The 13,252-nt window shown below is 36.2% G+C and overlaps 1 protein-coding gene across 1 annotated transcript in view; it reads right to left on the reverse strand.

The window, feature by feature from the left end:
- Positions 1–13,252, reverse strand: part of NBAS (NBAS subunit of NRZ tethering complex) — a 161,479-nt gene that overhangs the window by 128,823 nt on the left and 19,404 nt on the right. Inside the window, exons 14-21 of the mRNA XM_033055335.1 lie at positions 12,269–12,462; positions 10,936–11,193; positions 10,033–10,158; positions 8,736–8,887; positions 7,850–7,984; positions 7,500–7,578; positions 6,699–6,803; positions 6,279–6,415 (exon numbers count right to left, since the gene is read on the reverse strand). Coding sequence (XP_032911226.1) covers positions 6,279–6,415; positions 6,699–6,803; positions 7,500–7,578; positions 7,850–7,984; positions 8,736–8,887; positions 10,033–10,158; positions 10,936–11,193; positions 12,269–12,462 — 1,186 coding nt within the window. The remainder of the gene's footprint in view (positions 1–6,278; positions 6,416–6,698; positions 6,804–7,499; positions 7,579–7,849; positions 7,985–8,735; positions 8,888–10,032; positions 10,159–10,935; positions 11,194–12,268; positions 12,463–13,252) is intronic.

Genomic DNA, 13,252 nt, shown 5'->3' on the forward strand with positions numbered 1-13,252 from the left:
CTAGATATACAGTCTCAAACAGCTGTGATATGTATTGCGTTGTTCATACTGCATGAAAACGTTCTTTTCTTTCATTATAGTATCTGAACAGTGAATCAGTAAATGCAACTACAGAACTGATTGCATGTATTTTTAGGTTTCCAACTGTTCAATATACTACAGGATACAGAAGTGGTGGGCAGAGAGAGAAGTGCTTCATTTTCCAGAAATATCCACAGGACGTGACAAATTTATCAAGACTGAAGCACAGCTGCATAAAACATCATGCATTTTGGGAAAACTGATGTGCATAAGCCAGTGGAAAAGGTATCCCACTGCTTTTGGCCACCAGAGTTAACTAACCTTCAGAATCCCTGCTGTGCACACTGCAAAGACAGGTCTTTTGAAGCAGCTCTGCCACCAGAGGAGAAAGTTATAACTGATTTCATATAAACAAATCAAGTTATGTTTTAATGATGTGGTTAACCTCTAATAAAATTTGGAGAGAGGGAAACTTTCTTCCCTCCTCAACAACCTAGAATGAATAATATCAACATCAGAAAAGTCAGCTAACACTACACAAGCACAGTTCAGAAACTCACTGTGGGGTTTTTTTTCTTCAAGTATACAATTAAAATTGTCAGGCAATAGCCCATTTTGATTTTGTAAAAGCTATTTTAAAGACAAAGCTGAACGCCATGAAAGATCAAAGCCATCTGCCACCAAATCATGAAAACACTACTTCAGAAGTGTACATTTATAAAGCATAATGAATGCTCCTGGGAGAAATAATATTCTAAACCCTGCAAAAGAACAGCAAACAGATGAGCCAATGGCAGTGGTACACTTCATTAGAAGACTGGACAAGGCAAGGCAAACTCCAGTTCAGCCCTATGCAGGCTAAAGACACACATGGTAGATGAAGTCAGGACAAGTCCAGCATTAACCAGCCAGAAATACAAAGCAAATCATGTCCATATTCTGTGAATAAACAGCACAGCCACAGTTCAACTCAAATGCTACACGAAGTTTTGTGAAGGCTGCCATGCTGAACACACAGCTCTCTCAGCTGAATGACAGCTCAGCTCCAGCACAGCAGGTTCCGTGAAATTTCTCTCCTTTCTCCCTGACAGTTCGTGTTCTCCACAGCTCCCTCATGGCTTCAAGTTCTCATTCTCTTCTTCAAAAACTCCTCACAACCAACTTCTGTGGTACTTTTGCCAGCTGTCTGCAGCAGCCTCCTGGCTGTAATGAGCTATTCCTGTTGCTATCACAGATTCGCACACAAGCAGTTTGCACAAGAGTCTTTCTTCCTCCAAACCACTGCTTAATTTTTTCAAGGACAAGAACCTTCCTTTCTCCTACCAGAAGTCAATCCAGATGAGAACACGAGTGTCATCCTGACAAAGTAATCTTTCTCTCAAAAATTATTTTTTTTACTTCACAGAAGTTCAAGGTAAGATCTGCTATTTTTTTCTATCAAATTCATCCATGAAATAATATTAACTACATTTCTCCCCTGAATTGTTTTTTTCTTCCTGTTAGTGCAAAGAAAAAAGACATCCATATAAAACACAGGCCCTTATTATTTTCACTGTAGCACTATGCAAATGAATTCAAGCAAATTAAAAAGAAAAACTGACCATGTGATTAATTCTTTTAACATGAACAACTCTGAATTACACTAAAAACAAAGGCAGTTCAGTTTAACAAGAAAAAAAATAATATGAAAAAGAGGGGACTATATATTAGATAGCTCTGAAGACATTCTGCTATCAAACCTATTTACATGCACATATAAGGAAGGGAAGCAATGAAGCTCTAAGAGCTTTATTGAAACTGCAGTGCCACAGGCAATGACTAAAAACCTAGTTCAGAAGTCATCATTATGGAAAGGGAAAGTTAACTGCTTATGAACTCTTAGTAGTACTTACTCATTCATACATGAAAGGCAACCACATGGAAATTTTCAGGTTTTAAAACCTTCACTAAGTTTTTAGGAGACACTTCCACATTCCCATCCCAGTTCATCAGGCAAATGGAGATCATCCACAATGCTCCAGTAAAAAATTCAGTTTATGTCACAACTGAACACCAGTATTTGAGGAAGTTAAGAAACAAAAACACAGCAACATATAAAAAGTTGCTATCTTAGGGGGAAGATTTTTACTATAGCATAATGTGCAATACAGCAGACTTATGGCTGCTGAGGGAACCATACATTTGAAGTTCCAGACCTCCGTGAGTTGAAAATGTGAGCAGTAATGTTACAATACAGCAGTTAAGCCTGGTAGAAAGGATAAGAAGCTTTAAAAACTGGAAAAATACTCTGGTTATGTATTTGTAATGGTGGTAAAACACGACTTTGCTAGATAACATATAAAAACCTCAGGGCAACAGTCTTAACTATAGATTTAGAACACTAGCTGTAGCTATTAAAACGGAGATTAAAAAGAGCTATCATCTCCTTTGAATACCTAAACTTTTACCACCTTCATTCCAGTTGTCCTAACAGATGTAGCCTGTGCATCTGATGGATCTTTGAGAAGGAGCATGAATCCCAACAAGAGACAGCAGAGACCCAGGAGCCATCATTATAAAAGAAGCTGAGAAGTAATATGAAAAGAAGTAGGAAACATTATAATCCTAATTCTGCAAAAACACATTACTTAGTAATGTCCATCTATCACAATACCAATTTGAAGCCAATACCATTTACACCCACCAATGTGTCTTGGTATTTCAGATTCCTTCTCAACTAGGGAGCTGTTGAGCTTACTTAAATCACAGACTTTTGCAAGAGTCTCATGAATACATAAATTCCCTGCCTAGACAGAGAACTCCTGAACTCTTCTGAGTAACCCAAAAAGATGCTAAGCTATAAAATATATGCCAAAAATGAGAAACCAAAGGATATCTACCATTTGAAACTTTTTACAAGCAGATACAGGAAAAAAGTATATGTATTTCCTAATAATCTGTCACAAAAGGGCAAAAAAAAAATCCAATTTTTTTCTCGATTTACTATGCCAGTTCTTACTTAACTGACAAGACCCCAAATTTTTGTGACACTACCCTTTAAATGCCATCCTAAGGTAAATGACATGTTCAAGTACAAGAAAAACACCTGCTTTATGCCCAAAGAAAACACTAACCAAAGGAGCTTTCTTTCAGTAGATACTTAGAATTTATTACTGGCAGCTGAACTGGAGGATGCTGATGAACAGTTATAACCCAACCTTTACAAAAACATTTCTTACAGGTCAGGAAATTCTTCATACCTAGCACTTGTACATGCATTCATGTTGGTGGGGGTGTACAGCAAGCAACTGTTTCAGTGCTCTTACCCCAGCTGTAGATGGAGGTGCCAGTTTACCCACCTCACCTGTTCCATGCCCAAACAAGGCAGCACCTGCTATACAATCTCATGTTTTTCCTCCACCAGATTCCCCTAGAGACGGAAGAACTAAGTGAACATAGAGCAATACAGTGAACTCCCAATCCCCTCAGAGTACAATGTGCAATGTACACAGACTCAACAAGGTTAAATTTAAAACAGTACTTCATCCTATATACACAGAGCCATATATGAAGACACAGAAGACACCTGCACCAAAGTTGTTTCTGATCAGCAGGGGGTCTGAGCAGCAGGAAACTGAGAAACAAAGGCATCAACGAGGTATGAACAAGCTGTTCTTTAAGCAAGGCCACTGGATCAGGCTGCATGCTTAAACAGGCAATGCCATCAGCTGATCTGTCAGTGGTCTCATCACATGCACCACAACAGCCAAATACCCTCCTGAAATCTGCTGGTACAGACATTGCAACCAAGAATTTTCAGCAAAAAACAAGGATCTAAAAGAAAACACAAGACACCAGCCCTTTTTGCAACTGCACTTTCTGCAGGATACATCCTATTTCCCAAGTGCAACAGTGAAATTCCAAAAGGGAAACCAGACAGTCCATTCCTGATTCAGAATCCTATTTGCCTGAAGCTCATCAGCACAGATTGATTCACTGCTTGTCCCAAGACCCCTGTAATTACAAGCTACATAAGTTAGAGACTGTGTGGTAATTCTGCAGCATTTTTTCTACCAATTAAAACACTGGGTTCAAATTTTTGTAATGTTTTTCTTTTGTTCAGAAGTATATTAATTACAGTTACTAGTTACAAATTTTTAATGTCCTGTGAGAATGAATAAACTGTATCACCATGCAGCTCAATTAATTTACAGAAAATTATGTCTACATACTGTCTTCTAATACAAAGAAAACTAGATAGCACACTTATTTAAATGACTTTTCTTAACAATGACAACATATCTACAGAATGCCAGTAATTTTACCATACTAATAAACTCCTTAAAAAACAAATGCCAGAGCTAAAAGGACAATAAACTCACAAAAAATGACTAAGAATTTCAATTCTCTTTGATTCACATGAAACAAGAATTGCCAGAAGCCTTCTTAAAATAATAAGAAAATTTCACTTTATACAACTTGATCTATTTTATTAGTATATTGTTCTCAATAATAGATATTGTCATCAGTACATATTTAATTTAATTATATTAATAAAATATTGGTTTAGGGAGTATATCTCATAATATTATGTGAGCAATCAGTTTTGAAACAGAGGAAGTTTTAGAAAAAGGTTAAATCAAAAACACAGTATATTTTTGTTTTTATAAGTATACAGGATTTGTGTATATAGGGATTCATCTCATCCTCATTTTGTAGTTGTCCAAAGAGAAAATCTTCAAAAGACACACAGCATTGTCTATTCTGCAATCTGGGGGATAAAAAGCATGCACATACCTGATGCTAGCACTGGAAAGTTCTGCCTGCTATGAGAATAAAGATTCAACATATAGATTTTCATTTTTCAATAGCAGACAAAAGTAAATTCTTGCCTCATAACTTCACATCTTTACTATTAGATCATTAGTGAAATGTTTTATTTTAGCTGTCATCTTGCCTCTTGGCACGTGAGTCAGTTTTGCAAACAAACCAAACAACAAAATAAAATTTTTAAAACAACCAAAACCAAGAACAAATAACCCTTCAGAAACATGAGAATCCTATTTATGACCAACAATAGATCATAACCACATTTAAGATCACCCTTCTTCCCTACATCTCACATTCTAAATCTGAAAAAAAAGAAAAAGATTGGAAAGATCGTTTTACCAATTTTATAAACACTGCAATAATTTTTCTTCATGGTCCTAACCTTTACCTTAAAGAAAAGGATAAAACAAGTATTTTCACACCTTAACTAAAATCACTACCAACAAATAAAAAGGGAAGCATTAGCTACCATGAAATAAAGACTATTCTTTCTCTTCATGTACAACAAAATTGGTAAGTATTTTAAGTTAGGAAAAGTTTCAGGGGAATAACTTGATGAATTGAAAAACCCTATTTTAAAAGGAGAATTGCCCAAATGGGACTGGAAAAACCTTGAAATGAAAAGCATAACTATAATAATGGAAGACTACAAAAAAAATTCTATTAGCTCCTGCAAAAACTTCCTCTCTGAAGTAAGGCTTCAAAGTCCTATTGTAAAATACCAAATAATGAAATCTGTCCATCTCTTTATGAGCACTTAACAGTATGCTTCAAAACGAATTTCATAATTGAAGTGTCTAAAAGAAACACTCTAAAAGCAAAAAATTCTTCTAATTAATATACAGAACATAATTATGATGTTCAAGGAAGACTCTCTTAAAAAATTTTTATGAAATTCACAGTAAAATAACCTTTTATGCTGAAATGAAACAGTAGGAAAGTCTGTATTTAAAACTTTTTATGATTCTACCTTACCAAGTTGAGGAAGAATCAGTATCAAGAAGATTAATGATTTTGAAGTTACTGACTGCCTAAGTGTTCAATTACTTCACAAAACAAATACAGAAAAATGTATTTGCTTCCAGGGACCTCAACACTTGTATTATTCATTTCCTAACACTAGTTGTTACCACAAACCAATTAAAGACCTGTACTGCACGTGAAAATCTGGGCAGTTTCAGGGCAGAAAAATCCATGTTCCCTCTTAGATATGCAACAGAGAAAAGAACCTCTAAAATCCCTACTTTCCTGTTAACAACCAAAAAGATCCCACTAATGGCACAAAGTAAAGCAGAAAATGATGACTGGTCAAGTCCAGACCTATACAGACAAAGCTGCTCTCTTGATTCCAGATCATAACCAATAGTAGACTGCCACACATGGAAACTGATTTATGCATTAATCTAAAAACCATCTCTTTGAGTCAGTATCTATTGATGTACCCTTACCAAGCTTCAGGTAACAGCAGAGCATACTCGTGTGGTGAAGTAGTCTCTGGAAAATTGGAGAGGATTGCCTGTCTGTGTGGAAGTAAAGCTGATCCATGGAAGGTGAACAAAATTTCCAGGGCTCTGACATTGCTTTCCTGAAGGACAGAAAAGTAAGTTGCAGAGCTTAAGACTGATTTAGACTGAAAATGAGCAAGAAAACTTAAATTATACAACAAACAGCTCATTTTTAAATTTGCATTAGCAACAAAGAAAACAAGGTCAGGGTCACAGCATTCATTTATTTAAAATCAAACAAAGACACCACCTCTTAAATTTCCATTGAGATTCTACAAAGTTCAAAGGGAGGAGGAAAAAGTACTTTAGTGCAAAGAGCAGTATCAAAACAACATTGGATTCTAGCAATATAAATATTAATACCCGAGCATAAGTTCTTGCTGAAAGTACAATATTCTGATTTCTGAACTTCTTAAAGAATTCTCCATCATAATGCTGCTCAGCTGCATGAGGCCCTCCAAGGATTTCCTTTTAAAAAAAAAAAAAAAAAAAAAAGACTGCTTTTTATCCAACATTTACAAAGGCGTCAAAAAGTCTTTGTATCCTAGGATGAGTAAATATGAGATATATACTGAAAAGCATGCAGGGGTTTTTGTTTCAGTATGAAAAAAAAAATGCATTTTTGCATTTCTGGTGGATAAGTTAAGACAATTTTCTGCCTTATTTTAATAAGGTTTAGACATCATTAGTTACAGAGATGTGGCAAAAGCCATAATGGAAGCATGTGCATTGCCAACTGCAAATTTAAAATTTAAAAACTTAGTAAAATACAGTCTGACTTTTCAAAAACTTTCACTTTCATAAGCTCATGGAAGAAAAAGATCTGTTAGAGAACCTGCAAAGAACTTGCCAATTTGACTGACAGGGAAATCACAGTAACCATGCCTGAACTCTACATCCCCTAATTCAACTCCCTACAGGCACAGGATGTTCAAAGCAGGCTTGTGCCCAACTGCACCTCCCAAGACTAGAGGATTCCTTTTTAAACAGTGAAGCAGGAGAAACACAGTCACTTGAACAGAACACATCTCACTTTTCTCCAGTGACAAACTAGCCTTTCAACAAGGCTAAAAACATTAATGCCACAATAAATAACAAAAAAGGCTAAGATGATGTGATGCAAAAGTTGCAGGAATACCTATGGTGTGAGAACTCAGAACTCACCTCGTAGGTCTCAAGGCGATCCAGGTAAGTTAACAGCTTCAACCTGCTACGGCACAGCTCCTTCTGTTCCAGTGTCAGCCTGTGTTCAGAACAGGAATTTTCACATTTGCCATTAATATTTTATGTCATGTGCATATGAAGACAAAGGTTACACATTTTAATGACTTTGTGCACTGGGATATAACAAGAAATTAAGTAAACCAAGAACTTTGACACAATATAACACCAACTAAAATTTAAACCACTTTTCTGGGAGGAATAATATATATAATATTAATTGTGTTCTTGTAACTGTGTAGTTATTACAAGCCTGTAATTCTGAATAAAACATGGTCTAATATTTCACTTACTTTGAGAAGTTTACTGATAATAACAGTTCTTGACGTTTCTTGGCCTCTTTCTCCTTTCTAGTATCCACTTCTTCATCTGGTGACAAAAGGTCTTCATAGGGAATTTCAATGTCCACTTCCCCCGGTAAGATGAATCTGGAAGACAAAATCAACAATCTAAGCAATGAAGGGGGAACTAATTTTTGAAGAGACATAATAAAACAGCTTTTTGTCTGTTTTGACTAAAAATCTGCACATTTATAAAAAAATACTGAATCTTCATGTTGGCAGCAAGCAGGGATTCTTCCCAAGCCAACAAGAGACATCAACTCTTGTTTCCACTCCCTCCCTAAAACAAACCAAAACAAAACTTGATTAAAGTTTCTGGATTCCATAGCCAGCAGTGGGACTGGCAGCAGCTTTACAGCACACAATGGTAAGAGAAGACCACACAAAGAAAGAACAGCCCCTTTTTACTTCTACCACAAGAAACTGAACACTGACGAGAATTCTCTCTACTGTGTCTTGCTTCAGCTTGATCAATACAATTAAGACATATAACAAAACACATTTTTAGGGTTAGCTGCAGCTTTCAGAAGCAGCAAGAGAAACAAATTCTCATAGTAAAATATTGACATCATATATTTCCTCTGATGAAGAAATTACAGGGCATATATTTACAACTAAAACTGTATTTTATATACATAGAGAGGTAAAATGTATAGGTACTTTGTGGATATCTACAGAACAGTCTGAATCAAAGCATGTTCTTTCTCTATGTCCTGCAAAAGTCTCTCAGTATTCTCACTAGTGGTTGATAAGAAAAAAAAATTACAAAATTACTATAAAATACTTTACACACCATTCTTTGATAAGAAAACAAACAAAAAAAATACTCTTCCCAAACCTGCCACCATCTTCTCCTTTTCCTATGGCCACAAGAGCCTCCAAGTCTGTGCCCTTCAAGCCATACTGAAGCAGCTTCTTAGCAGCATCTGCATTTTCTGGAACTCTTTCCAAGCACTCATGAAGAACCCACGCACGCTTCTTGATTTTGCTCTGTCCAAGAACAAGAGCACAGGCACAGTGTTACATGCTCCAATCCAAAGCAATGGAACCAGAGATAAGTTAAAGTTCCCTCATGTATTTCTTTCACCTAAGAAAATGTCCAGCTTCTGTGGTGACTGACAATGCAAACCAACAAAAGAGATGAGAACACAATAAACACAATTCCCTCAGAGTATATGTGGCAGAAAAGAGCACAGAAATACTAAATGATTTAGCAGAACTTCCACAACAACTGGAACAGAAGCTATTATTTGTACTTTCTAATTGATGTCACTCCTTTTTACACTAAATAAAATGTGATGGTTTGGGAGTAAAATATGTTTTATAAAACAAGTGTCGATAGCACTAGAGTAATTTTGAATATCACCCTCTTCACATGCCAGTAAGATTCTGTGACAGAAGAGGCACCAGAATTACAAAATATATCTGCCTTATCTGCTGATGTTTGGTTGACACTACAGATCACATACAGAATGGCTAAATTTTGGCATTCAGACAATATCTGACTTGAAAAAAAAATAGATTACATTTCTCATGATCTCTTGTAATACTTCAGCCTAGACAAGCATACCTATCTACACTATTATATATACACTAATATACCTATATTACTAAAACTGTATCTACTGTACTAAGCTATGTATGATACTAATTATATATATTATATATATATACTAATAGTAGATTTCTATTACTAATACTTTACTTCCAAGCCAAAAAACCCCCATGTTGAATTCTACTGAAAAGCCCAGTTACAGTTCACAGAATTCTCTGTAAATTTTGTTATTCAATCTTTGTGATATAGTTACTGATACCAACTTCATCTTATTTCATTTATTTCCTATAATAATTGGGGGGAGAGATTACACACAGAAAGTGTGTTGCTATTAACAGAAGTTAGAAGATATTCCAAAAGAAATTTCATTAACTGCCAAGGTTTCTAGATCAGGCCTTCAGCTGAATTGCTCTCTTACACATAACATGAAATGGAATTTGCAGACAATTCTTCAAACTGCCACCAATTTATGTTGCATAAATTAGAATACAATTGAGAATTCCATTTCTGTAAAGATAACACAGTCAGTCTGATAAGCAAGCCTAAAAAACAAATTAAAAATCACAAAACACAAACACACCAAGTAGTCTTGAATTGAAGCAACATTAACAGCCGACTTCCTCCACTGTCTTTGGTACACAAGATCTGAATCAAGGCCATAGGTTTGAGCTAAAGACAAAGCTTCCCCATATTCTTCATTATCAATCTAAAAAGCAAACACATGAAAATGAAAATGAACAATGAATTGTTAATTCTGTGTGTTGACAGAGGTAGAGGGATAATTACTGTGGGTATGCATAAGCAGCTAGCAAAGAGACTGGTTCAAGATAGAGATAAGTAAGACTCAGATTTGATGAACACCCCTGGAAAATCAGAGATTTTCCCCTCAAAAGAAGGAAGACGTTATTTAAGTAACACCATATTAGTTATATATCTTGTATTTAGTCTGACATCAGCATTCCCTGGGCACTGTAACAGGTATAGAGTGGGTTGGTTTACCATCAGAACAACTGGAATGGCCTAGACAAAGCAGTCTGTCCACGAGCCTTAAAAACAAAGCAGTATCTGTTTGATAAGAATGAGTCAGAGGCTTAATCTGCACATATATCTCAAAAAACATGCAAAACATTCACCGAAGACCATAAGTTCACCCACTCCTGGGCCAACAAGTTAAACTGATTGCATTCAATATATCTGCCAACTCTTTCACTACATGCAAACACATGAGTACATGTCCAAGTCTAGCCAAGCCAATGATGCACAATGTCTCCCAGTGGAAACATCACCTCATTCCAGTTATTATAATGCTAGTTTTAAAAAAGGTTCTCTTTGACCAGGTGACACAGAACACCATCAGTGAAGAGACTCTAAGAAATACGTCCCTAAATCCTTTTGTCAACACAGCAGGAATTAAAAGAAAAATAAAAAGTTCTTTATAAATACAGCTGATTAAGAGAGATGTGATTTTTCCTTCTAGACTTACTTTTCTCTGGTACAGTTCCTCTGGAGTCGTGGATCTTAAGCTGACAAGGCGGAAATTCTTTGTAATAGTACGTGGTCGTTTCCGCGGAGGAGCAAATCGTTCCATTTCTGTCACAAAGTACAGGCCTTGCTTTAGGTAGCTGAAGTATCTGTCCTTGGCAGAAGTTTCATCATCTGAGTCTGAGTCATCTTCTCCCTCATCTTCATCACCAGGCCTGCTCTCCAAGCGCAGTCTTTTTGGAACAAGTTTCATCTCACACTGCACAGAAAACAGGAGCAAGAAGCATCCCCCTAGTACACCTAAACTAGTGTAGTAAGAACTGAGTACGTCTCCACTTCCAGGACTTCAAATTTCAGAATCAACATCCTTCCTCCATCTCTCCTTTAAACCCTTTGTTTGCTTAACCTGTTCCAGAAACCCTGACTGCATCTGTCTCCTGGATCTGAGGCTTCATCCCTCACCTACCAAAGTGAAGGCTTCTTAGTAACCTGCTTTTACACTACACCTCCTGCACCAGCCAAGACAGGGCACAACAGTGGACACATCTTCCCATGCTTTTCTGTAGCTTACTGCAGCATATAGAAATGTTTTCCACTCTCAGTTATTCAAAGAAATGTTTTCTGTTCAACCCAATCTCAGACTACAACCTTAGGCTGTACTGTGCCAGTCACTGGCTGTATATATTATTTCCAGAATACAACAACTTTCCAAAAACATACACACAAGCTTTGGTGAGTACTGAAATTTTCAGATTCTAATATTAAACTTTTGATTAAGATGTTTAAGACCTTTCAGTATAAGCTTTAGAAAATAATAACTTTCTCCATTTTAAAGAAAATTACTGATGAACATTGTTATACTTTATTCCCTTCTGGAATCCTTTTAAAAATAAACAAAAAAAATGTATCTCTTACATGGCTCTGCCTTCATTGTGCTCCTCATGTGTCACTCATGTATTCACTCTATGAGCCATGTATTACAAAGTGGAAGAGGGATGGTTGCAGTGTTCTTCAGATGCACTAACATACAAGGCAAGGTTACTGTCAACACTAATTCTTTTCTGTTGCAAGGTTCCTCTCATTGAAATTCAACCTTCCAGGAGTTTTGCCTCTCCTCAAGTTATTTATTGTTTTATCAAGTTCTTCTGGTAACAGTTAAGCTGCAGCAAGTTCAGAATCTCCCTGCAATGCTATCTACAGATAAGGAAGTAGAATCACTTCTCCTATTAGTAGTAACATCTTCTATTTTAACCTTCCTACCTTAGGATCACATATAAAAAACCAAAATGTTATACTGCATTCCAAAAGGATACCTGTTTGTACACTTTCCTCACCTCCAGACTCAGAAATCCTCCATCATGAGCCGAAGTGACCTGAGGAGAACTCTCAAACCATTCACAGGCCTTTCCCAGCAGGTTTCTTAACGTCTTGACTGATGACACAGTCAGTGCACCAGAGCACCGAGCAAGGATGACAGAATTATCTGCCCACCAATTTACATCTATCAATGGGTAATAGGATTCTTTATCTAAAATAAGAATGCACCATATAAAGGAAGATAATGTTAAACCACAGGTAAGAACAGAAGAGACTTCCATTATGAAGAAATATGGTCTAATCTAACAGATATTTATTGTTTTATTTGCAACCTTGGTTCACTAAGTTTGTATATTATATCAATTATCTTTTATATTAAATAAAGCTGTTGAGAACAAAAAAGTCAGTTACAAATTTTTATATATACATATAAATGTCACTTGCATGAAAAGTGACAGATTTTTGATCTTTGATAAAGATCTACTCCATTGCCTATCAGGCCATCCTGACATGACAACAAACCTAATATTAATGAAAATTAGAAAAGCCTACACTATTTTTGAGGGCAAATAAACCTATCAACATATCTCAAGAGGAGTTTGTTAGGAATATAAACTAAAAAGCCAAATAAACAAAAAAGTCTCTAGGACTGAGGATGGAAGTTGTGGCATTTCCAGTCACTGTCTTGATTATGGTAACTGTGTTGGGATAAAATGCTCATCAGAGAGCTGGGTCATTTTGCTCCCACATGTCATTTTCCACTACTCTGATGAAAACAACCTTTCCCCAAACAGCACTAAGAAAAACAGGTCAGATTATTCCTTTTTTAATAGTGCTCAATCAGCAGCCTACTTGTGAAGGTCAGATGAATTTAACCCAAAGACAGAATTCCCAAGTAAAATACTACAAAGAAACAGGAATCTTTTAATAATATAGATGTGTACAAGCAGCAGCAAATGGATCATGGAATAGTTATTGATCTCTGCACTCTTGGAGCAGCC

This window comes from Catharus ustulatus, chromosome 3 (assembly GCF_009819885.2).
Source record: "Catharus ustulatus isolate bCatUst1 chromosome 3, bCatUst1.pri.v2, whole genome shotgun sequence".
Classification (NCBI taxonomy): Eukaryota; Metazoa; Chordata; class Aves; order Passeriformes; family Turdidae; genus Catharus; species Catharus ustulatus.